Source organism: Tenrec ecaudatus, chromosome 5 (genome assembly GCF_050624435.1).
Source record: "Tenrec ecaudatus isolate mTenEca1 chromosome 5, mTenEca1.hap1, whole genome shotgun sequence".
Lineage (NCBI taxonomy): Eukaryota > Metazoa > Chordata > Mammalia > Afrosoricida > Tenrecidae > Tenrec > Tenrec ecaudatus.
In genome coordinates, this window is record NC_134534.1 from 139142180 (window position 1) to 139169069 (window position 26890).

The 26890-nt window shown below is 42.8% G+C and overlaps 2 protein-coding genes across 6 annotated transcripts in view; one reads left to right on the forward strand and one right to left on the reverse strand.

Annotated features, from left to right (window-relative positions):
- The window catches only part of ATXN7 (ataxin 7), a 161275-nt gene extending 158343 nt beyond the window's left edge, over positions 1 to 2932 (reverse strand). For both annotated transcript variants that reach the window (XM_075549943.1, XM_075549941.1), the window contains exon 1: positions 2796 to 2932. The gene's annotated coding sequence lies outside the window, so the exon portion shown is untranslated. The remainder of the gene's footprint in view (positions 1 to 2795) is intronic.
- THOC7 (THO complex subunit 7) lies at positions 2194 to 26186 on the forward strand. Of its 4 annotated transcripts, none has more exons than XM_075549945.1 (8): positions 2194 to 2349; positions 17909 to 18026; positions 19294 to 19421; positions 19735 to 19821; positions 21501 to 21558; positions 24487 to 24553; positions 24843 to 24912; positions 25939 to 26186. In XM_075549945.1, the coding sequence occupies exons 1-8, from the start codon at positions 2298 to 2300 to the stop codon at positions 26004 to 26006; spliced, it is 648 nt and encodes a 215-aa protein (XP_075406060.1). In that variant the 5' UTR covers positions 2194 to 2297; the 3' UTR covers positions 26007 to 26186. The 4 variants fall into 4 exon arrangements, with proteins under 4 accessions (XP_075406060.1, XP_075406061.1, XP_075406063.1 ...); XM_075549946.1 differs by lacking the exon at positions 2194 to 2349 and adding an exon at positions 3021 to 3169; XM_075549948.1 differs by lacking the exon at positions 2194 to 2349 and adding an exon at positions 3244 to 3566.
- The last annotated feature ends 704 nt before the right edge of the window (positions 26187 to 26890 follow it).

The window sequence follows — 26890 nt, forward strand, 5'->3', positions numbered from 1 at the left end:
ATATATCATGACTACAAGTGTTCATATGCAGATATTTACTATTAACTGTTAGGGCAAATGTTCCCCAAATGTGTGTGTGTGTGTGTGTGTGTGTGTGTGCGCGCGCGCACGCACAAACGGCTTATCAGCTCACAAGTATGCTTTGCTGTGCAAACAAAATGTAAGTGCATTTGCATGTCCAGGTTGTCATGAGAAGAGGTAAGACCACATTAAAGGCAAGTACTGAGCACAAAGATCTACTTTGTCTTAATTATTTTCTCTTAGCAATGATTATCCTTAACTTCCATTTTACTTAATAGAAAAAGTTCTTTCTTACACATTTTGGGCCCTGAGCCTCTTTTAAAATATAAACCCTCTCCTCAGAAAAATATACATTAAAAAAACCAAAAACATAATTTAGAGCACAACTGAGTGCAGACGGTTAAGGAATTCCTTGAAGTCCACCTATGGACTATGGGTAACCTGGCTCTCAAAGCACATGGCAGAAAATGACTCCATCATTTCAGACCCAGCATAAAATGACCATGTAGCTGGCTCCACATCCATCCCTTGAAGCTTTGGAAGGCAAATATTAAATAAATACTTGATAACTAATCTGCTCTGAACTAGGCTCTCTCTGAAAGAAAGCAGAAATGGGGTGATTTGCATGCAGTAAATCTAAATCAGAGGTCACGCAAGTTCAAGTCCTAAATCAGTTCTGATATAACTTAAAATCTGTTACTTCCATTTCTGCTTCTGCCCACACATATCGCCTTACAAATAGAAATTCTGAAATTTACTAAAAACACTAAAAGGTGTTCTCTCTTCTATGAAACATGCTTTCTCAACATATGTGAAAGTGTATCTAGATACATGCATATATGACATGAAGAGATAGCAATCTGAAAACTTCTTAAGTGTCATACACATAAAATCTGTGCCAATGTAGTTGTTAGTTAAGTATGTGGCTAGCATGCTGTCTTCGGCTACTGACTCAAGAGCATTCAGTAGTGTTAATTTTCAAGTAAACTTCTTATTTTGGTCTTTCCAATCCTTCCTGGCCTATTGCTTCAGAAAATGTCTAGTGCTGTCCAACAAAATTACAATTTATACACGGAACTAACGAAAGTGTTCACTCAGGGCTCTATCTATGAATACCTGACAACATAGCTCATGAAAATTAACAGTTATGGGGACGATGATACTTTCCTATAAAAACATCAAAGCTTATTTTAAACCACTAGATACTGTTTCAAAGTCAGTATGAAGACCAAGTAACAAATTCAAAAGAACATCACTTCAGCACTTGACAATTACCTTTTAAATATTAACCATCTCACTAAAATGTCACTCGGGGTGGCCAGGTATCCTGTCAATGGACACTTTCCGTTTACAAGAGTTAAGATTTAAAGCAATCCTTCTTTTGGTTATTGTCCTCTCAGTTGAAATATAAGGAACTGAACAGAGTCTGATGCCATCCATGTACAGCCAGCAGTAGGCCCAACATTATTTCAAAGCCAGAGGGAGACTTGACATCCTAGGGGAGGGAATGAAACCAAAAACTCTGTTCTCCAGGCAATTTAACAGTCAAAGGTGCCAATTCTCGAGGGCTCTGTAAATGACACTATTGAACTTTCTGGACTCTGGCAGACGAACAAAATTTTGCAATGAAACGACTTCCAGCTAAAATTAAACACACTTTAGAGTCATGCATGTGCATTTGCAACTGTTCCTCTTTGAAACCACCAAGGGAAAAGTGGCCCAAATTTCGTTTAAAACAAAAAACAAAACCCAAAGAACTGGAACAAATCAAAACCAAAAAACCTGAAGCCACCGAATCCAATTGCTTCATCCTGGATATCAATAGAGTCCTTGGGAAGCCTGAGCACTGGAAAATGGTATGGCTGAATAAAATTGCAAATCGGAGGCGTTCTAAACAACGACCTGCTTCTTGAGGCTAATTCATCGTATCTAGCCCACCGGAGGCCAAGTCAGCCGTGCGGTGCCGGTTTCCTTAGCCGCCTCTCACCGCTTGCATGTTGCAACTTTACGAGAACCTCGTCCAAGTTCAATCATTGGCTTTGGGGAAGAGATGCCAATACAATCTGCCGTCCGCTCCGGAAATGTGTTAAACAAACACGCGCGCACACACACACACGCACACGCGACGGCAGTGACGCTCCCCCACCCCGCGCACTCTCAACTTCCCCTTGAGATGGGGGCAGTTACAGTAAGAGGGGGTTGTTTTTGTTTTGTTAATCCAAGAATATAAAAACAAAAGTCCCGTCCCCCACCCCCACCCCCCGCCGGCCGGAATCATGATCGCGGAGAGGATGCCTGCTCCGTCGGGGAAACTCGGTGCCCGCGGAGGTAGGAGCCCGGGCGGCACGCGGTGCTCGTGGCCCCGCCAACTCCTCCTCCGCGAGGCAGCCAAGTGTCCGCTTCCCCTCGGCCCAGCTTCGCCCCGAGCCGCGGGCGAAGGGGTCGCCGCGGAGCCAGGACCGCGCGCGACCTCGAGCCCGGGGCCTCCCGGGACCCACGGCCCCGCCTGGCGTGAGCCCGTGCGTTCGAGCCCCGCGTGGGCACCCACGCCGCCCGCGGGTCCCACGCCTCAGCCTAGGGCTCCCCCGGTCCAGGAACCCCCGGCCGCGCCGCCGCCCTCACCACCCGCGGGGCAGCCAGCCCGTCCCCAGCGGCCGCGGCAGCCACCCGGACGGGGCGGCGGCGCCGGGTTCGCCTCCGGGGCCGGCCCCGACCCCCGGGAGCCCGCAGCCCCCGCCGCGTCCCGCAGCCCCGGCGGCGCCCGGCGAGCTCACCTGGCGGCAGGCGGCGGCCTCCGGGGCGGCCTCTGGGCGTGGGCCGGGCGGGGGCGGCGAGGGGGGCGGCCGGGGCCGGGGCGCCGCCGGGACCCCCAGCCCGCGGGGCCTGGCCTCCACACGCGCCGCCCGCGGCCGCCCGCGGGGAGCTGGGGCAGCGCGGGGAGCGCGGGTCCCGCGGCGGCGGCGGCGGCGCGGCGCGGCGCGGCGCGGCTCAGGCGTCGGAGCGGGCGGCCGCGGGCGCCGCCGCCTCCTCCTCCATGGCTGTTTACCCGGCTGCATTGTGGGAGTTTGACCTCCGCCGCCGCCAACCGCCGCCTCAGCTGGCGCCGCCGCCGCCGCCGCCGCGCACGCCATGGGAGCCGTGACTGACGGTGAGGCCCGCTCGCCGCCGCCCGACCGGCTCGCCGCCGCCCCGGAGCCCCCCGGCCGCTCGCGGGAGCCCCCCGGCCTCCCTGCTCCGAGCCCCTGGCTGGCGAGCGCCGCCCCCGAGCGCTCCGGCCTTCCCAGCCGGCTCTCCCGCGCGGAGGCCGCGTGGCGCGCGGCGCGGGGGCCGGGGCCGGGGGCGCAGGGCTGCGGGCGAGTGCGGGGGGCACCCGGGGAGGGGCCGGGGCGTCTGCGGAGCGCTGCGAGGAAGTGGGCGCGCGGGGGGCCGCCAGGGCGGCTGTTCCCGGAGCTCGAGCCCGAGAAGTGCCCGGCTCCGGCGTGCGACCCCTGAAGGGGGCCGCCTGGGACGCCCCCGGCCCCCGACTCCGGAGAGCACCGCCCGAAGTAGGAGCGACCTGCAGGGGGGCGTGGGGGGGCTGGAGGGCCGTGGGGCGACTTCTGTGTAAGCGAAGGAGCCAGGCTGCGGAGAGGGGGCGGCGGCCTGGGAAGATTCGCGTGCGTTTGTGGAGGAGGGTGGTCTGTTGGGCCGATTGAGGGGAGGTTGGGGCGCAGAGCCCGAGCTCGGGGAGTGGCGGCAGGGATCGTGTGGCGCCTTGGGGAAGGATGAGCAGTTAGGATGGGAGGAGGGGTGCCTAGCGCAGAGGGACAGGGGGTCTCTGACACCCGGTTATGGGAAGAGTTGTGATCACTGGGAAGGCTGCGTGACTGCTGACTGTGGATGCCTGCGGAGAGTTGGGGACGGAGGGGGGGGGGGTGGTTCTCCAACTTAAAGGGGGGCTGGCCAATGCGATCGGCCCGAATTTGTGGGTGTGGTAAGTGGTAGTGGAGGTGGGAGGCTAGCAAAGGACCAGAAACGTCGAGGGAAGTTTCACTTTTGCTTCATTGCCGTCGATGTTTATTCTTTCTGGGCTGGCTGTTGAAATCACAGCCCGGAACCAGCAGGCTGTGTGAGATCTTCTCTCCGAGGTTACGGTCTAGGGGGGAAGGCAACGTTGAATAAATTAGTGTTAGGCAAGGGCCTTGTTACCACTGGGGAGTTTAACATTGAGGGCTGTTGGGGCATGGCCCCAAGTTAGCTTTTCCAGTTTTCCGGGAACCAGCAATCCTCCCTGGAAAACTTAATCTCATGCTTTGAAGGATAAACAATACATGCGGGGACTGGTGTATCCAGCGACGAGCTACTTGTGTAAAGGCCTAAAGTGTTGGGAGAACCCAAAAGATGGTCAGCAATGACGAGGCTTCAGGAAGTCAGGAGCCAGAGCTTTCTAAGTCTTGACATGGGCGTAGGATAATCAGATTTGCAATAAAAATGAAATAGCCATGTGGGGAATGATGACAGAACAGGAAAGTGGAAAGCAAGTCCCCCTCCACTTTCTAGCATTTCTGTAGTCCTTATACCCTCAGTCATGCGGCTTTCTAATGACCTGCATTTTACTTAGGAAACCAGGACACAAAGAGACCAAGAAATTGCCCAAGGTCTCAAAAGTACGGGTGGGGAGCCTAGGCTCAAAACCAGGCAGCCTTGCTCCCAGTTCCTGCTCTTCACCCCTATGCATTCTCCTCTGGGAGAGAGAATGGGAATGCAGAGCCTGGGCAGCAGACGGAAGTGAAATGGATGCAGCAGAATGTTAGGACTTCAGTGATTGAGTGTGAATGTGGAGCGGAGTCTTCAGCATGACCTCATGATTCTGGCTTGCCCAACTGCAGGCCTCTTAGCGCTTGTTCTCTATTGAGATGGAGAACCACAGGAGGGGTATGTTTTATCTGACAGAAGGGCCAGGAAGATGAGTTCTGACCACAGCCAAGTGCCCTTCGTACCGTTGGGGACATCAGGAATCCCCACTCAGCCACTTATAAGCTAGCTGGCCTTGGGCAGGTTAATTAACCTCAGTGAGTCTCATTTTCATTTTCTATACATGAGAGCAATGAAATATTCATCATAGATTGTAGTGAGTATTAAATCCAATAAAAAGTGTAAAGCGCTTTGCACTGCGTCTAACACCTAGTATTGGTCCATAACGGGTATTAAATATGAGAGCCGGGCTACTTGCCTCTCTGCTCCTTCTTCTCTTTCTGCCTGGTGAAATCCCATTTATTTTTCTGTTCTCTTTCCCCACTTAGATCTCTCTACCTATTAAGCACAGTGTTTTATGCATATTACTGCTGTAGCCCTCAGAACTGATTTATAGCTGTGCCCTCCTCCTGAAAAGATTTAATGCAGCACACCATAGTGAACAGATCTAAAAGTAATGTAAATGGATAACAAGAAGGGCAAAAAGAACATTGAGCGAAGGGTGAGCCTCAAAATTCAGGAGTTAATGTGTGGTACTCGGTTCAGAATACTGCAGGCGACTCGGCTCTTTTAAGCAGCCCTGGCCAACACTTTGAAGCAGGGACCACGAAAGAAAGCCATGTGAAATACCCAGCACAGGTTTGTTTTCTATTTTGTTTTTCTCTGACTTACACTTTAGCGAAAACTCTTACCTTTGCGGTCCTCCTCAAGAGGAGCCAGTGTCAAGACATGTCTCTTAGCACATCTCTGTTATAGGTCAAGAAGGCTAACTCAATCAGAAAGGCATGTTAAAGGTGGTGGCTCTGCTGGACTGGCTTAATCCAGTGTGAGTGTGTGTTTGTTATAAGAATATCTTAGAACATAAAGGACCGGCTGAACCACAGCTTCTTCAGGCAGTGCTCAATAATATGATTTTCCTCAAATGAGCTTGTGCTAAAAATTGAGAAGTGAGTAGTGTGTCTGTGATCAGTGAACAAAAGTCATTGCATACCTTCTAGGTATCCAAGATGCTGGGGCTACAGCTGTAAACTAGACAAAGACCAGTCCTGCCCCTGTTTATGGGAGAGAAACAGAAGAATGCAATCAATTAAGTCAAATAATTTCTGAGAAGTAACCTAATTACCGTAAATTTTGAAACATTATGTTCTGAGAAAGAATGGAGTGGGTGATGACAGAGTAATGGGTGAGGAATAGGTTGAAATGGGGTCATCAGGTAAGACTTACCTGCAAAGCAACATTGGAGCTAAGGCCCAAAGTGGAAGAAGAGGGCTGATGACGTGGAAAAGCTAGCCAGGTGTTGCACATCGAGGCAACAGCCAGTGCTGTGTGCCCACTAGGAAGACAGGCTGGGAAGACTGCATTCAGGAGGGCCCATAGGAGTTTGGTATAAAAAACCAGAGTTCATAAAGAGTTCCTTGTAGTCCATGGGAAGGAGGCTGAGTTGTGTGATATGGGTTGAAGGATGATGTATAATGAACTGATTGAAGGATTTCAAGCAAGAGAGCAATCGAATTGATCTTGTAGATCATTTTATCCAGCTGCATAGAGGAGAGATGCTGGGAAGGCAAGAATAGAAGCAGGGAGCCATGTGAGAACTAGCTTCATGACCCCTTTGGGGGTCAAACAAACCTTTCACAGGGGTCAGGATTAGGAAGGTCGAGAACCACTATAAGAGTTGATGTGGACTTGGATTCTTGTGATTGTGGAGAAATTAATGAGTAGTAGATGAGCTAGATGTTTCAACCATGATCCTGGAAAGTTCTTGGAGAAGCAGGATTACCTAACCTTTGAGTTTAGAAGAAGGCCAATGATGATGTAAATTTGAGGTTCCTGGCAAGGCTCTGGGCTCTCTTGTCATCCTTATGCATGGTCTGCATTCCCAGCCGCTCGGGCTCATAGCAAAGCCACTGAATTTCCTGCATCCAGTACAAGGATACTTTGGTCAAGTTGAGGAACTGCCATGCCTCCAAAAGAAGTGGATGAACTAGACGGAGTATCCCCAACATTGGGATTGTGTAGAAAAAGAAATTGAGGTCCTGGGCAGGGAGGTGGCTTCTGTTCACATAGCTAGTTAGTGATGAAGCCGTCCTTCTTTTCTCGTGGCCACTCCACCGTTGTGGCTAACTGAAAACAGTTTTGATGCTGATACTGTTAATTTAAACTATGTTAACAGTTTGTAATTTGTATTTCTTAACTGAAGGCATGTTAAACAGTGTTAGTGCCCTGATGGAAATCAGTTCAGAAGCAGAATAGAGAACCTAGCTTGGATAGTCTAATATGTCAGAGCAACAGATGGGTGAAAGGGGTTGGAAGAGACTGCACAGTCCATTTATTAGAACTTTTTGGTTTTGAGTGTTTTATTATTTTTTAATTAGAAAAGCGCATGGTTATGTGCCTGTTAAAAATTGAGATGTTGGTTTTTAATCTTTCTGGAATCAGCTCAAGAGTGAGGTGAAGCGTGTATATTTTCCTATGGATGCAGAAGTGACACTACTTACCTGTAAGAGGAAGATAATAATACGCACTTCAAAGCATTGTTGTAAGGATTAAGTGAGATAATATATGTAAGGGTCTTTGAAGGTGGGTGACCATTTAATTTATGGCCCAAACCAGGACACTTTTCAGAGTTAAAGAACTGTGATGTCTGATCACCCCAATACCAAACCAAATATGCAAAACCAATAATGCAACACTATTCCCATGCGTTAGTTCCAACTCATGAACAGCCCTGTGCATCAGTAGCACTGTGCTCCTGGGGGGTTCAGTGCTTGATTTTTTCGGAACTACATGGTCAGGCCTGCTGACTTCCCAAGTGTCTCTGGGTTAGCTGGCATTAACAGTTCACTTTGCAAGGATTCTCATGATTCCAACATAGGAGGGTTTAAACACTGTAAATGCTGGCTGCCGTTGCTATTCCTTTTTCTATGGTCAATTCAAAGATAATTAGGCATGTGTAGGCACAGAATTTTGTTTTGTTTTCCCCCAAGTAATAGCAGTGGGTTTGCCCACTTTGTTTCTTTTGTGGCCCCAGCAAAGAGGTGCCTGTTGTTCAACAATTAATTGTTTCTTTAGCCAAGATAGAGTTTTTGTCCAAAGCAAAAGTGCAGTTTCGACCTTGACTTTGGAACATTGAAAGCACTACACTGTTAACATTGAAACCCAAGCCTATTGCCACCACGCTGCCTCCAACTCAGAGTGCCCCTATCGGGCAGGAAAGAACTGCCCCACAATTCCCAGCCCCCTTCTCTTTACCCGTGCAGACTGCCTCAACTGAATCCCAGGAAGTGGCTAGTGCTTAGGCAAGCCAAGCCCACTGGTTGAGTCAGCTTCTGCAGACCACAGTGGAACTGCCTTTTTGAGTTTCCAAGGCTAAATCTTTTCTGGAGGTGACAGCCTCACCTTTCTCCTCCAGGGGGGCTTACGGACTTGAACTCCTGACCTTGGTTCTTAACAGCCCTCAGGTTCCCCTTAAACCAAGGCTCCTCAGATTTTTTAAACAGGGGGCCAGTTCACTGTCCCTCAGACCATTGGAGGGCCGGACTATAGTTTGAAAAAAAAACTATGAGCAAATTCCTATGCACACTGCACATATCTTATTTTGAAGTGAAAAAAACATACGGGGCAGAAACACCCGGTGGGCTGGATAAATGTCCTAGGCGGACAGTAGGTTGAGGACCCCTGCCTTAAACATTGAAACACCAAAAACAAAGGCCCCTTGGTGGCACAGTGGCTATGCATTGAACTGCTAACTGCGACAGCAGGCTGAAACCAGCAGTCTCTCTTTGGGAGGTAGACCAAGTTATCTACTCCTGTAAAGAGTTACAGTCTCAGAAACCCACAAGGGCAGTCCCCCAAAGCCTTCCTGGTTGCTGTTAGAATGGACAGTGTTAGTGCAGAGACAGTATAGTGACAGTGCAAAGGGGCCCCACATCATTTTTTTAAATTTAATTTTGATTTAACTAATTCCCTTTAAAGTCTGCAATTTATTTAGGCTGAACCTAAACACTTCATCAGAGATTAGTATTTACATGAAGAAATCAAGCTACCATATTATTTTTCTTTTCACCCACATTTTATATACTTAATGTTGTTGGCCTTAAAAAATTATACTTAAGATTTTAGCTACTTAAAAGAAGCAACCAGGCGTTGTTTGACCATCAGGAATCTAACAAAATGCCATGTGCACAATTCCTCTTAACGTGAGAGACAGGGATCTAATGGAAATATGAGCAAACGTTGCTTTCACAGGGTTTGTGTCTGTCTATCTTCTAGTTAGATTGAATAGCCCAAGTCAAGCTAGGTATTTTTTTGTTGTTATTAACAAACAGATTTATTCAAAATAACAATAATTTATAAATTATCAAGGGTTCATCAGGGAGGGAGGGGGAAATGAGGAGCTGATATTAAGGGTTCAAATAGAAAGCAAATGTTTTGAGAATGATGATGGCAGCAAATGTGCTTAACACAATGGATGTATGTATGGCTTGTGATAAGAATTGTATGAGCCCCCAATAAAATGATTTTAAAAAACATTTATTAAGGAGCATTGATTAGAATGAAGAAGAACCCCTCAAAATGACCAATAGTCTCATCACACACATAACCAATGCTGACAGGAGGCGGGGGGAACACACATCACAAAACTGTAGAAGAAATGTACAAAACAAAAAATGAAAACCTCTGGTTTTCCCCTTTCACTCTAATCCTTCTCAATAGAGGTAATCCCTGTGAACTATGTGTGCTTACGTGTGATCACACCCTCCATATTAATTTTTAAATGCCTATAAGCAGTGCAGGAGACCATCTCTGAGCCAGACTCCCCAGTTTGATGGTAAGCTCTGCGTCTTACTTCCTGTGCTGTTTAAATTGCGACAGATTGATTTCAGTTCCTTCATTGGTATGATAGGGATAATTGTATCTACTTTATAGGGTTATTGTGAGGATTAAGTGTGTTGATACGTTTTTTAAAAGCACTTAGAACACCATGATCACTGTGTTTCTGTTATTTGATATGCCAGTAGATGTACTTGTAAAATTTATTCGTACTATTTGGAATTACATTTTCATAATTAATGTAATTATATCATGAAGTTCTCTCTTAATTCAGATCTGCCTCATTATCTTATAAGAATATATAGTATTCAATGAGTTGGGGGGGTGGTCAAATCCCCTAATGCCTAGTTTGTGTCTAGGCTTTCACTCTTAACATATAGTGGTACAAGGGAGCTACTTATGCAGATGGTGTTTGCACACATGTGTGAATAATTTCTAGAAGGCAAATCAAAAGGTACATGTGTTTTAAAATTTTATATAAAATACCAAATTACTCCAGTAGCCAGCTGTTTCTTCAGTTTGATACTAGAGTGGAAGAACACCAAGAACAAGTCTGTGGTGGGTTTGTAGGCATGCTGAAGTCTTGCTAAATGCCTTTAGAAAGGAAAAGTTAATCCTCATTAGTGGATCCCCTGGTGGCTGCTACATGTTGTGCTGCTTGCCTTAAGGTCAGCAGTCGAAACAACCAGCAGAAAGATGAGGCTTTCTACTCACATAAAGAGATGGAAACCTACAGCGGCAATTTTACCCTGTCCTGTTGGGTCGCTCTGAATTGGAATTAACTCTGTGACAGTGAGTTTGAGGTGGTTTTGTTTTGTTTGGAGGTGGGGGTGGAAGGAGAGTATTAAAAATAACCAAACTGGTTGCCTTCAAATTGCTTGACTCCTAGGGACTCCCTGTAGGACAGATTAGAACTGCCCATAAGATTTCCAATGCTATGATCTTTCTACAAACAGGCTGCCACGTCTCTTTATGATTCCTTCTCAGAATTAATCACTCCAGTCCAGCTGATTGCGACTCACAGCGAGTAGAACTGCCCCTTTGGGTTTCTGAGTCTATACCTATACATATTTTTATGGAAGCAGAAAGCCTCTTCTTCCTGGTGAGGAGCAACAGGTATTTTCAAACTGCACTTAGCAGCCCCTAAGCACCAACACACTCTATTCCCCATGATTCACTCAAGTACTGCCATAGAGTCTATTCCGACGCACAGTGACCCGATAGGACAGGGTTTCTGAGACTGTCAGTTTTTGTTGGGATAGAACGCCTCATCTTCCTTGCGTGGAGTGAGACTAGTGGTTTTGAACTTTTGACCTTTTGGTTAGAGGTCCAGTTCACACTCCATTAAGATGCCACCAGGGTTTCTTCAAGTTGGTCTGACTCATAGCAATCCTATGCACAACAAAACAAAATGCTTCAGGCCCTACCCCATGCTCACAATTGCTACTAGGTGTGAGCCCATTGTTGTAGCCACAGTGTCAATCCATCTCTGAGGGCCTTCGTCTTTTTCTCCGCCTCTCCACTTGACCAAACATGCTCTCTTTCTCCAGGGACTGATTTCTCCTGACAGCATCTCCAAAGCATGTAAGATGACATTTCTCCATCGCTGCCTTCAAGGAGCACTCTGGATGGACTTATTCTAAGACAGATTTGTCCTTTTAGCATTTCCTTGACTTTCAATAATCTTCACTAAGACTACAATTCAAATACATCAACTCTTCAGCCTTCCTTATTCATTGTCCAACTTTCAGACGCATGGGAGACAATTGAAAACACAATGACTTGGGACAGATACACCTTAGTCCCTAAGGTTAGTGCTCCTAAAAATCCAGGGAATCAGTTAACCCTCTCCCCATGATGCTGTGAGGTAACAGGCATGTTGGCATCGGATCCATAGTAGTGAACCTGAGTTCTGATTTGGCTAGTAGCTTGCTGGAGGAGGAAGCTACACAATCGTGAGGCTGTTGTCACTGGTTGTCAAAACTTGGGCTGCTATTATGGAAACCTTTCAGTGGAGTTGATTCACTATTCCAACTTGTTTTTCTCTTGTCTCTTCTGGATCTTTGCTCTAAGGCACTCTGAAAAGTTGTTTTGTAATTAAGGATTTAATAGCTTTAGTAGGTGAATAACAATCATGGGTTTGAAAGGAATGCTGGTAAGAGCCCTCTAGCCTATTCTGACTCATACTGACCCTACAGGCTATTGGGCTCCATAGGGTTTCCTAGGCTCCAACCCCCAAGTCTCTTCAGAATAGTAACTCTGGGTTTACAGGAGAGGAGATGGCCTTTTCAAGCTAAAGTGACAATATTGGCAGTGTCCGCTGACCAACCAAACTCACTGTCATCAATTCTGATTCACGTGGACCATGTAACACTGAGCTGCTTGCCTCAGGAGGTGTTGTGTCCTAGGATGTCTTTCTGGAAACCAGCCGCCACCTCTTTCTCCCATGAAGCCACCGGTGGGTTCGAATTGCTGACTTTGGGGGTAACTGCCAAGTGCTTTCGCCACTGTGCCGCAGCACTCCGGACATCTGACCAAAACCAAACCAAACCCTCTACTATCAAGTCAATTCCGACCCAGTAACCTATTGGATGGAGTAGAACTGCGCCTTTGGGTTTCTAAGGCTGAATCTTTGTGAGAACAAACAGCCTCATCTTTTTCCCTAATGTGAGAAATGAATGTGGAGTTTGCGGTCCATCACTTAACCCGCCGTCACCACCTGGGCTTCCTGTCATCTGCTCAAAGGCCTGGAAATCAGAGTTGGTCATGTGACTACTCATTTCTTCTCATCCATCAATTTGTAGAAAATAGAGTGCTAAAGGACTTGTAAAGACGTTTTTAGACTTACTGTGCGCCTTCATTTTACATCTCGTTCAGGTGTCTGTTGACATGCAAGTCAGGAAGGAGGCCTAAGATGTAGCCCAACTTTTGAGAGGAAAACTTTACTGGATGCTATCCATGCATCATAACTGATTCTGTGTATGTAATCATGGCACAGAATGTAACTGAATCCAAGAGGAAATCATTAATTCTGGAATTGTGTTTTAATCAGTTAAACTAATTCTGTTTTTATGCCTTTAGAGCAGTGGTTCTCAACCTTCCCAATGCCGTGATCCTTTCATACAGTTCCTCATGTTGTGGGGACCCCCAACCATAACATTATTCTCATTGCTACTTCATAACTATAATTTTGTTACTGTTATGAATCAGGCTACCCCTGTGAAAGGGTCATTGGACCCCCCCCCCCAAAGGGGTTGCGACCCACAGGTTGAGAACCGCTGCTTTAGAGACATCTCAGATGTGAGATATTTAAGGAAAAACTATAGATATGCACATGCCCATGAAGGAATTTCCATAGTTTGTTTTGTTGTTAGGTGCCATTGAGTCGGCTTGGACCCATAGTGACTGTACACAGCAGAACGAAACACTGTACAATTCTGTGCCATCCTCACAATTGTTCATATACCTGAGCCCAGTGATGCAGCCACTGTGTCAGTCCAACTCATTGAAGGCCTTCCCCTCCGAGGCTCCCCACCCTCGCTCCTCCTCCCCCCTCCCCGCCTTACCAAGCATGATGTCCTCCAGGGACTGGTCTCTCCAGATAATACATGAGGTGGTCTCGTTCCCTCCCCCGCTCACCTGCTAGGTGAGCACCTAGCAACTCGCTCTGAGCTAGTACAACCAGCGGCATCACCTGGGAAGATTTTCTCTGGTCACAGTGAATTTTTTCATAAAACCAGTTTCACTCAAACCTCATTTTATGAGATGGCTGATTTAAAAGAGCCTCATGTGGCTGAGAAATTTTGTTTCCTGCTTGGGGAAAATGCCGCAGAAACTGTTGTGATGTTGAACACAGCCTACAAGGACTACACTATGGGGAAAACTCAAGTGTTCAAATGGTTTTCTCATTAAAAAAAAGATGAAATGTCAATTGATGACACTTCATTTTAATGTCTGTCAACTTCCTGAATGGATGAAAATGTCAACAAAATTCGTGCACTTGTGCTCCAAGACCAACGGCGGACCATTGAGGAGATTGGGAAGTTATCTGGGCTCTCTTGGAGCTCAGTTCAGTGAATTTTAATGGAAGATTTGGGAATGAGAAGGATCCCTGAGAAATATGTGCCTCGAGGTTCTTACTGATCTCAAAAAGAACTTCCAGTGGAAATATGTCGTGCTTTGAAAGAACAGCTCAAGGGACCCAGACTTATTTTCTAAGGTCATTAGTGGTGACAAGACATGGTTCTATTCTTCGGACCCCGAAAGCAAGCATCAGTCAAGCCAGTGGAAGACACCATCTTCACCTTACCCCAAAACAGCTCATCAAGTGAAATCAAAGATCAAAACATGCTCATTTGTGTTTTTTGATGTGAGGAAGATAGTGCATTTGGAGTTCATCCCACCAGATCAGACTGTTCATCAAACTTTAGAGGTTCTGAAAAGATTCCATAACAGTGTGCTACAAAAAAGGCCTGATTTGTTGCAGAATGGAGACTGTTTTTGCCACCATGACAATGCACCTGCTCACACAGCCATCTCAATGTGTCCATTTTGACCAAAAAAACAAAGCCTGCCTCTCTTACCCCAGGCGCCTTATTCACCTGATTTTGCTCTGTGGGACTTCTTTTTGTTTCCTGGAATGAAGAGGGACATGAAAGGGTAGCGATTTGATGACGTAGAAGAGGAAAAGAAAAAATGAGGAAGGTGCTTGTCAACTATACAAACAGATAAATTTGAAAAATGTTTCCAAGAATGGAACTGCGAATTTGACAAATGTATTAAGTGTAATGGAGAGTACTTTGAAAGTGATCAAGTTGTTCTGTAAAAATATTTAAATTCATAGCTTGGGGGAGGGGTGGTTCTGGGTTCTTTTGGGTACTCCTCCCCCCCTTGTATATGCAAAGTGTGTAAGACAAGTCATACCATCCTTGCCTCTGAGGAGAACTCTGGCCTTACTTCTTGCATCACATGTCAGTTTGTTCTTCAGCACAGTTCACATGCATCTGTTCTTCAGTCTTCCTTATTCATTGTCCAACTTTCACATGCACATGAGACTGCCATAGCTGAGGTCTGGCACACCTTCATCCGCAGAATAGCGTCTTTGTTCTTCAACACTCTGAAGAGGTCTTATGCAGCAGATATAACTAATATAATACGTCGTTTGATCTCCTGACTGCTTCTGTGAGCATTGATTGTGGATACATGCAAGCCAAAATCCTTGACAACTTTACTAATAAGTTCATGGAATATTTGAATTAATAAATAATTGGATATCCTCTGTAAAATATCCCCATGAACCTGCTTCATACATTGTGATGCCTGTCCACTCTACCAAGCTTGATTCCCTTTTCCAGGGACTGGTCTCTCCTGACAACATGTCCAAAATACATGAGATGAAGTCTTGCCTTCTTCGCCTCTAAAGAACATTCTGGCTTTATTTCTTCCAAGATAGATTTGTTCTTTTGGCAATCCATGGTACTTTTCAGTATTCTTCACCAGCACCATAATTCAAATGCAGTCTTCCTCACTCAGTGATTAACTTTCACATACCCGTAAGGCAGTGTCTGTTTTGACGGGTGCTTTGTAAGTATCAAAAGAAGATCCCACCTCCCTTCTCAGGGCCTCCTGTGGTAGTGTCCTCCTCCCCAGAGGGAGCGTCCCTACTCCCTTTTGTCTGTTGTCAGCCACTAACAGCCATGGCCTGAGCATGGGCATGCGTGATGCTTCCAGCTAGCGTGAATGAGCTCAGTGAGACTTTTATTTCATAGCCTCAAACTTACTTTGGGTCCTTGTGAACACATCTCATCTGCTCATTGGTCAATCTTGTGTCTTTTGTCCAATAGAGCCTCTCTGCTATGGACATGAAAATAACATTGCTGCCAGCTAGCCCTGGCTAGGCTAAACACAGCTCTTCCTAGGGCGATGGTCCCATGCAGGCGCCACCAAATGCAATTTTAAAATATTTACTGAGCATCTGGAATGTACAAGACAGTGTAAGACCCCTGGGGCAGACGCAGGTAAGTAAGACATAGGACTGGCTTGTTGTGGGTTTGGTTTCTTTGGCCTGGACAGTGTTTTATGCATTCTCAAATACTTTGGAATTAAAGTATCGCATGCATTAATAGAAATCCTCAAATCTTGACTGTACAGCTGGAACAATTACAAATGCGTCTTCAGCATTCTTAGCTAGACTAAGGATTTCGTGAAAAGTCCTGTCTGGCCATGGCGTCCCCTCAGGACACTCCCTCCCTTGGTTCCCTATCCACTGAATGCATTGATGCTGGAGATTTCTGGTCCTCATACTTAAGTCGGACTCAAAGGCCTCCGGTTTGAAAGGGGAAGGTGGGAGTATCTTGGGGGACTTGGGCAGAGCAGAAATAAGACCTGCAAAGAAATGTTGTGCAGTATCAGTGCCTCCAGATTGCCTCACCCACTGAATGCTTACTTTTATTTTTCATAAAGCTAAAACCTGCTTGTGATAAGAGAAAAAAATCACTCTGCATTTTAGTCTTTTCAGAGCATATGCTTTATCTATCTCGGTCTCCATGATAATTAAGAACTAGAAGCATTCATTTGTCTCTTAAAATGTAAACTTAAGATACCTGATGAATATGTATCTTGAGCAGTCTATCGGAGCCAGCACTCTGGCAACCAAACCCAATTCTAAAAATGTTTATCTGATGTGGTCACAGAATGTATTTTAAAACTGGAGTCATCTGCCTTCCAAAGTTTACCTCCGCTGCACCTGCGCTCCACAATATTTCTGCCTACACACAGGAACTATTGTTTGAAGATTTGGTGTTGGTTCCTCATGCAGGCACTCCAGGAATTAGTCTCACTGTAAAAGTTGTTTTAGAAACAGCACTAGTTCAGGCATTGATTTAAAACCAAACCAATGAAAACCTCTACAGATGGCATATGAGAATCTGGTTCTCCTCTGTCTGCAGTGTCTCCCACTAGAGGCAGCCACTATTATCAATGTCTTGGAGATCCTTCTGTAAATATACAAGCACATACACATGCACCCGTTCACACGTAAACTCCCCCTTTCAGCACAAATGGCAGCGTACTGTAAGTGCTGCTTCTGCACCTGTTTTGTTTTTATTTTTACTTACCATATTCTCTAGAGATGTTTCTTCATTTGGCACCAATATATACATCCATATTCTTTTGGCTGCATAATATTACATTTTATTTATATATATAAATATATATTTCATAATTATATATATATTTCACAATTTAACCATTCTTTACTGCTGAGTGTTTCAATTTACAATCTGTCTGCCACAGAGAGTACTGGAAAAAGCATCCTTTTACCACCTGCCTTTGCCAACAGATGCACCTCTATAGCAGAAATTCCTAGAATTGGAATTCTGGGGTCATAAAGGTATATGCATTTTTAAATTTGGCATTATCATTGGCCTCACAAAGATTTGTGCCAGGTCCTACTTCATCAAGTCTATATAAGTGCCACCCCCAAGCTCACTGTAGCATGTCTGTTGTCAGGCCAACCTGATGGGTAAACAATATTTCATTGTTGTCCATATCATTTTGTCCAGAGCGCTCACTCAGAGCTGCAGGGCAGAGAGGTTGGGGCCTCGACTGGTTACTCATCGTTATCATCTGCTGCTTTTCCATCCCTTTACCTAACTTTCCTCCTCTCTTCCTCTTTTCCACTGGAACAAAAGCAGATTGTAACAAACAGACTAAAAAATCTTTGCTGCTGAAGAAATATTACCGATATGCTACCTGCATTGCATTTTCATGTAGCAAAGCCAGACCTTTTCATTCTCTTACCCGCACCTACCAGGACCTCTTTGGAACCTTCCTCTCTTTTCCCCAGGGCTTCCCTCCCAGGAGCCGGAGACAGGAGCACTCGGGACAGGTTTTTCAAGAATGATTGGGTTATGTCCTCAGTGGTACCTGAAAATTATTTCCACTCAACAAACTGGTTGAATGCCAGTTCTGTGAGGGGGGAGGGGTTACCCTGCCGACTCAGATCCCACGGCGCCAGGCCTTTCAATCGAAGGAATGGGTGAGGAGTGCTGGCCAGCGCCAGATGGTCATTTTTACCATCTGTGGCTCTTCCTTCCTGCAGACGAAGTCATACGGAAGCGTCTCCTCATTGATGGAGACGGTGCTGGAGATGATCGAAGAATTAATCTGCTTGTGAAGAGCTTCATTAAATGGTGCAACTCTGGATCCCAGGAAGAGGGGTATTTCGTTTCTCGGTTTCTATACCAATGTCCTGATGTGATTTTAACTTAAATTAAGGGCTCCTTAATGTTTCAAAATTTCCCTCACCCTAAATGTTTTCTGACCTTTTAAAATTCTCAGAGGCATGACTTATGTTGATTAAAATGTTCCGATGTAAGAAAAATTGAAGATTAATTTCAAGTGTTTTTTGTTTGTTTAGGTTTGGGGAGGGGGCAGATCCTATTTTTAGTAAGATGAAATAACTAAGTTGGATATCATTTTTTTAATAAGCTAATAAGAACCCGATGAGGTTAAATATATATTCTTAATTTTTTTTTAACTTAGAAAAAATCTCCTTTGAATTAGCTTTCTACATAGATAAATAGGGAGCCCTGGCGGTAAGTGATTGCATGTTGGGCTGCTAACTGCAAGGTCGGCAGTTTAAAACCACCAGCTCCTGCATGGGAAAAAGGTGAGGTTTTCTGCTCCTCTAAAGAGTTGCAGTCTAGGAAACCCACATGGGGAGTTCTACCCTGCCCTACAGGGTCGCTATGAATCGGCATGGACTCAATGAGTTTTTCGGCCCACTCCTATCAAGTCAGATGGTACCCATGGCGACCCTGAGACTAAATCTTTATTTACAGGAACAGACAGCCTCATCTTCCTGTCACCAAGCAGCTGATGGGTTTGAATGTACACCACCACCCAGGCACTGCACTCTCACCAACAACAACAACAATAAAACAAGCCAGACTCGCTGTAACGCTGTTGGACAGAGTAGAGCTGCTCCTCTCGGTTTCTGAGACACTATCATCTTTAAAGGAGTGAAAAGCCTCTTATTTTTCCTACAGAGCAGTTAGCGGTTTTGAATTGCTGACCTTGTGGTTAGCAACCCAACTCCTTACTCACTCTGCCGCCTGGGCTCCTTAAATAATTTCACAGAGTGAAAAACTAGTGAAAACAAAATTTTGAGGATATAATACCATCACAGTCAAAATATTTTTAAAATGTTTTTTAATCAGAATTCAAATAAGCACGTATTTGAATTAAGCCTATGAACAACAGCTCCATTTTTACATTTGTGCCTAAACCAGTTTATAAATTCAAGTAAACCACATTTGGAAGAAGAAAGCATAAGGGATAAATATTCTAAATTATTTTAAATAAGGCAAATGATTCTGTCAGAACTTGGTGTAAGCTAGTTAGCAAGTCCTCCCCCGCATTATAGCAGTTGAAGTTTGGCGATCTGCAAACATCTTTGTTGTGTTTTTCTCTCGTTTTCATTAGATACAGCCAATACCAACGTATGCTAAGCACACTGTCGCAATGTGAATTTTCAATGGGCAAAACGTTGCTGGTATATGATATGAATCTCAGAGAAATGGAAAATTATGAAAAAATTTACAAAGAAATAGGTAAAGGAAATTAAGGAAATTCTTGTTTGATTTTGTTCTTTATGGTTTCATTTTTCTGGCCGAAAGCAAACAGCTGCTAACCTTTTCTTGGTTAATCGTGAAAATGAAAACAACAATAATATTAATCTCAGAATTACTACATGTTAACTTTATAAATAGATGCCAATATTATGCAATGTTTCGAGTTAGAGCTATTTTTTAATATATACATTTTGTTTGCGATGGAACTTTAAAATGCATTTTAAGATGGCAAATAGAGATTATACATGTTATTATAACTATATATATTTTTAAATAAACACTTTTCATCTAGAATGTAGCATTGCTGGAGCCCATGAAAAAATTGCTGAGTGCAAAAAGCAAATTCTTCAAGCAAAACGAATACGAAAAAATCGCCAAGGTAAGGGTTTTGAGGGATTTAGCGTGCAAATACTTTATCACTGACTAGTATTTCCATGCGATTTTTAATGTGAAGTAAAATTTCAGCTAGGGTCAATCTAAAATCTAAAAAAGAGTTAGGAACCAAACTTAATTTCCTAAAACTGTGCCAGTTTTTAAAATAGAAGAGAAGGAACGCGATGCTGAAAAAGGGTTTTGCTGGATTTTGTTGATTATCTTAATCTAAAATGGTATTTTGTTTTTTGGTTTTTTTCGTAAGTGCTGTTGCCATACCCTTTGGCTACATAATATTATGGTTAATTGGCAAAGGTGATTTATGCAACTACACTGGATTTAGGATTGTTGAAGTAATTATTTTATTTTTGGTGATGATTATCTATACAACAGACCATATATCACTTCCATTTTTACATGTGCAAGTCATTGCAAGGGAATTTATTTTGAATTAGAACTACTTTAAAGAAAAAGTATTGGGTATAGTTAAATTAAAAAACAGGGTTGTTACTAAATCCAAGGCAGGCATTAACTATATTTAATTGAAATATAAGCATTATGCAAGGTTAAGTCTATGTTCTTAATATTTTTAACAGAAAAAGATCAAAGTTTACTTTTGTTTAGATCTTTTTTGTTCTTAGGGGACGTGTTTATGTAGTCCCAAATAATTTTTCAAAGTAATTTTTAATGACATGGACTATTGCTCCCCATGCATTGTGAGAATAAACCTAAATTAAAAAAAAAACATAATGTATAACCACAATTTTAACACATTATATGAAAAATGAGGATGAAGTAGAAAATATTAATGGATATTTTAGGGTTGTTTAATGGCTTAGGTTTTCTTCTTTTTTCATCTTTGCTGTTTACTATTGTATTATTTTATAATACAAAATTAACTATGGGAACCACTCTATGAAATTCACTCTGAGGTCCAAAACAATGAGCTAATTAAGATAAAGTTTAATTTCCTTTTATTAAAAGTTGTTTTAATTCATGACAGAGCACATGTGCTCAAGTTTCAGTGGCCAGTATTTAGCCAGATACCAACATATTTAATTATTAATATTCTAAGATCATTTATGAATATTTTACAAACTCTTTTCTAATGAAGAAAACTATAAGGTGAATACTATCATTCATCATTTCCTAAGGAAGGTTAACAGGAGTTACATGGCTTATTGTGGAGGATTCAGTGGCGTAAAAACAGAGTTCTGAAATTTTAAGTCATTTTAAAATTTCTGGAATCAGTAACTTAAAATGAGGAGAGGTGCCACATGCAGTTATGTAAGATCTGACATTAATAGTTGGATATATTTACCTCACTAATCTTGTTTTGCTGGACAAATAGTGCATACGAGCCTTTTCACAATCAGTCTACTAGATGGTCGATCATGACTCAAATTCACTTCCCTGCTTATGCTCATTTCTTCTAATGCTACCCATGACGAGTTACTTGTAAAATCTGGAGTGGGAGCTGAAACTCTGTTTGGAATGATTCTTGTATCATGTGTCATTGCAGTAATAGAGGAATCAAATGAATTTGGAATTATCTTTCCAGCCGTCAGTTTTGTCATGTCTCTAGATACTTGGCAAATGATAGGAGAGATTTATAATTACAGATTTTATTTTGATAATCCATGTTGAAAACACCTGAGTTTGGTAATCAATTTTTATCTCTTTCAGAGTATGATGCTTTAGCAAAAGTCATCCAGCATCATCCCAACAGGCATGAAACATTAAAGTAAGTTTTGAGAGCTTTACTTTGAAATGGACTCATCTTCATGCTGAAATGTTCATGTACTAACCTTTGCTTCCTTTTTTATGGCAACATATAATGTTTCAGAAGTGACAAGCATATCTTTGATATTACCCATTCTAATATTTGATTAAATGGGTTTTTTCCCTTTTTATTTTATAGCCTATAGATCTAAAATGAATACATGTAATATACAGCCATAGAAAAATGATGAATAAACTATGGTCTCTCCATATGGTAAGATACTACATAGCAGTTAAAAAGAATAAATTAACAAGATACATATTTCTAAACACAAATCTCACACATCATTAGTAAAAGAAAAAACAATATATAATGAATTTTAAAATATTTATAAGTTGATGGCACTGTTTTATTTATTTTACTGAGAAAAAGACATGGAGTAAATATGACAAGATGTTAAAAGTTATCCATTCGTGGTGTTTGTTATTTCATCTGTGTTTTTCTGTATGTAGAAACTTTATCTTAAAATGTTATTTTAATCAAAATAAGTACATATTCAGCAGTTCTGATTCTATAACAGTAGTTAAATTACAGTTATGAAGCAGCAATGAGAATAATGTTATGGTTGAGGGTCACCACAACATGAGGAACTATCTTAAAGGCATGAGGAGGTTGAGAACCACTGACAGATTTAGAAGGTTAAAAGAATCTTCAGCTTTATAAGTGCTCCAATAATGGAGTGGTATAACTCATGCATTTTACATTTTTATGTTAGTCTGGGTAGACTAGCGAAACAAATTAATAGAGACACTCATGTGTATAAGAAAGAACTTTATATACAATAGCAATTGAATATTGAGAAAACATCCCTGCCTACTCCAGATCAAGTTCATATGTCCGATATTAGCCCATATGTCTGATACCGATCTATAAAGCCTCTCCAGACTCAGGAAGTACATGAAATGACACTGATGCAGGAGGATCACAGGCCAGTGGGTGGAAAGTCTTGTGGATCTAGTGGTGGTGTTTGTATCTCAGTGCTGGCAAGGGTCTCTACGTGGCTCCTCCAGCTCAGGGTGCTAGCATAGGTCCATGTGTCTTGTCAGCTGGAATGTCTTCCAGGGAGTGTGTATGTGTCCCGCCTCCAACAAGCTATTTATCTCCTTAGTGCCTACAAATGAGGTCATCAAGCTGCGACCTGATTGTTGACAGGCTAACCTCCACCCCTTCACTAACTACCACAGACCACCCCTGATCAATGTGACACTTTCACACAACTCTTTAGCCATTTATCATTTTCAATAATAAAATCATATATGTACCTAACAGGATAAAAGTAAAATGCAGATAATTTATTATGTGTCGCCGTCATTTAAATATAACATTCTATAAGCGAACAAAACAAAGATATTCTATACTTACCACCTACACCTTAATTCTATAATCCTGTGAATATATTCCAGCACCTATGAAAGTTTGTAAGCCAGCCACTTCATGCCTTTATCCCCCACATTTTGGGTATCCAATTTCTATACTGCCCACTTACATCAGCCCAGTGCTCTGAGGAGACAATCATATTCTTTGACGTGAAGAATCTTTATTTCAGTTGGAACCTTGTGAATTTGCATCCATAAGCAAAGTCGAGTCAGGACAGGACATCCATAAAGTCAGCAGCAATATGCACCAGTTCACAAGCTCAGAAATCTTCTCTTCGTCTGGTCAGCTCAATGTGGGCTGCCTCACTGAACCTCACCTGAATGCCCTTTGGTCGCCTAGCCTTTAGACTATGGATAGTGTCACAAATTCTCAATAACCCTAGTCCCCTTGTGCTAGGTTATGAACTTCAGACCAGTCAATCCACTCTCGTTTTCTCCTCTAGTTCCTGTAAAACCAGGTCCACCCGTGTCAGTGGCCAGACTCAACCCCTCTCTTTATTGCTGCATGTCTCCCACTTCCACTCAACACGTAGATCCAGGGGTCACCTAGCAAGCATTTCAGCCTTCCCACAGGCTCCCTTTAACGTTCAGTCTTAGAGAGGAATTTTCTTCATAGTTCCAGGTATTTTCCAGCCTCTGACAAAAACCACTAGTTCAAGATTCAAAAAGCCAAGAGTTCCTTTTTCTTCATTCTGTCAACAGCCCCCTAGGCAAATCTCTTAGAAGCCCAATGGCCTGAGTACTCCAAAGCACTGAGTGGGGTTAATCTTTTCAGAGCCTTTTTTACAGGCCTTTCCTAACCCATGTAATGATTCAGTTTTTAATGGCTGGAGGCAATGCTTACTTACAAACTCTCTATTTTCATACTTCCTAATAATCCATCTCTATCAATCATTATATCAACAAAAATAAGCAGAAGAAATCAGTATAAACAAAGTAGAATTAGATACTAATCCTAATTCATAAAGCAGCCAAATACAATCCTTATCTAAATTTACCTTAATCCTTATCTAAACTCTTCTATTGATACAAAATACTGCAGTAAGGCCTCTGACAGCATCAAGCCAGAGCCAGGCTTTCTGTCAGCCATTTTGACCTTCTGCCAGCCATTTTCCTTAAGACTCGTGGTTTCTGAGAAATTCAAGGGGTGATTTTTACCCCTGAACTCAAAATATACATTAACAACATTTGTTTTCATCATTTCACACAGAAATGACCAAAGACAACAACCAAAGAAAACAATCAAAACTTGAACTTCCCATATTCTTTCCAGAAAGCAGCCCAGTAAACTGCATGGCCCTTCTGACTTCCGGCTAGCCCAAGAAGACAAATTACTTCGAAGCAGAGGTCATACAGTCATACATGCATCACTCTCCATCTTTATGATTTGTTTCTCTAGTCAACCCGTATTAACAGTTTTCAAAGCACAATTTAGTAACCTAAAAAACTGAGTATTATTTGTGAATTGTGTTACCCCAAGTTGCAAAATAACACACTTCTTTTTTTCTTTCAGGGAACTAGAGGCTCTGGGTAAAGAACTACAGCATCTTTCACATATTAAAGAAAGTGTTGAAGATAAGGTATTTGCATATGGGTGTTAGCCGGTCTAGTATATGTGATGCTGTGCTGCCACTGGCGGCTCTCGTAGACTGCTAACCATCAAGTTGGCAGTTCCAACCTGCCAGCTGCTCTGGGGGAGAAAGATGGGGCTGACTGCTCCCAGAAAGACTTACAGCCTCAGAAACTATGTAGTGTTGCTATGCATCAGAAACGACTTCATGTCAGTGGGTTTGCGTAGGGGGTGTGTGTGCCTAAGTGTATCTATCAACTTAGATCTTAAATTACATGAAATTTTTTCTTTTAATATAGCTGGAATTGAGGCGGAAACAGTTTCACGTTCTTCTTAGTACCATCCACGAACTTCAACAAACACTGGAAAGTAAGTAGAAATAGTCTCAAAAATGATGATGGCAACGAATGTACAAATGCGCTTGATACAATTGATGTATGGATTGTTGTAACAGCTGTAAGAGCCCCTAATAAAAAATATTTTTTAATGTACGTGAAGGTTTTTTAATGATCCAGGAACATGCCTTTTAGGAATTTACATCTCAATTGTAGCACCTTTGAGTTCTGAACAGGAATATATAGTTAACTGACATTAGATGGTACACACATCATTTTCAATATCCTAAATGTGTATACAAAAGTCTTTATAAGCATGTAAGAGTTAAATACACACACAGTGGTTTCATTTTTGAAAATTCTGTGAACATAGATTTGAAAATTTTCTGGTTGTATTATAGTTCATTGCTACAAAGATTTAGGATCCAGACAGGTAATAAGTGAGAGAAGTAATAAGTTCAAGTGAACAGTTATGTGTACCGTGAATGGTGTGTGATTCTGAGAACTGCAGACTTGTTCTCTTTATAGTCAGGGAGAAAGTTGTGTATAACTTAATCTACAACCTTGGACTGTTAAGCAGGTCAGTGGTTCAAGCCCACTAGCCACTTTGAGGGAAGAAGACAAGGTTTTCTGCTCCCATGAAGATTTGCAACCTCAGAAACTCACAGGGGAAGCTCTTCTGTGTCCTGGGGTTGCCATGAGTCAGAATAGACTCTAGCAATGAGTGATTGGAAACTCTTCTGGCTTTAAAGGAAGGCCTGCCATCTATAATTTTGCTTGTGTGTAATATCACACAAATTAAAAAATTTTTTTTCTCCCCGCCCCTAGATTTTTCTCCCCTCCCCTACCTCCACAAATTTAAAATTTAAGCTCACCTAATAAACATCAATCATAATAGCACTTTTCAAGAAAACACTTATGCAAGCCAAAGATAGCCATAAACTGTCATTTTGCCTTGGATTTAAATGTATTGACCAACAAAAGATAAAAACATTTGCTGTATTTACTAGGCACCTCAGCTAAGTATATTTGACTAAGGTTTTATGTTTCTCAATTTCAGATGATGAAAAACTCTCAGAAGTAGAAGAAGCGCAAGAAACAAGCATGGATACAGAGACTAAGCCATAGACAAGCTAATCCGCACCATCCCAAGACACTTAAAATTTCTGTAGTGAAATACTTTGCTTTTAAAAGTAATGCACATTTTATTTACATTTCTATACACAACAGAAAATGACTTCCGCACAGACTTGGTTTTATCCAAATTCATTTTCAGCCCCAAAATGTTTAATAAACTGGTTTCATGGAGGGTTTGTGCTCATTACTATTTCGAGGTAATTTTTAATAGTAACTCCAAGTGCTTACAAAACAAGTTGACTATTATGCAAACAAAGTGTTTCTAGGATTTCCATGAAGAAGAAAGTTCATTTCCAGAGAATGAACTCTTTGGCTCTTTTGGCAATGGAGTCTGTGACTAGGCGTCAGAAGGAATGTGGACTTGGAAATGACATGGTAGATGCTCGTGATTCTGGGCAGCATATAGGGAGTGGCACTGGTACAAGAGGTCAGTGTGCTTCGCGTTGCGTCTCTCGCTCAGCACCTACAAGCGTGGTTGTAAGGAGCCATGTTCAATAGAAGCAGGTTTATTTGATAAAGTTAAGGCTTGTTTGAGATAACTAGTCCATTAAGATTGTTTTCCATGCAAGATTTTATGATCTTAAAATTTAAGCTAAGTCTGAGTCACATATTTTTCTAAAGCACTAAATTACACATTTATTACTTGTAAGGTTCCATTTTTATTCATTTATCCTAGTTCAGAAACATGTCACACTGAGTCAGACCTTAATAATGTTACATTTTTCTAATTTTAATACATAGCATCTTCATCCTTAAAGATGAAAGTTTAAAATTAGCTCAGTAGTAGTCACAGTCAAAGTGTCATCATACCTTGAATCGCTTCCTGCAATTTCATCTGGCAAATCGGGAGAAACTTGTTGGCAGAATCGTTATGC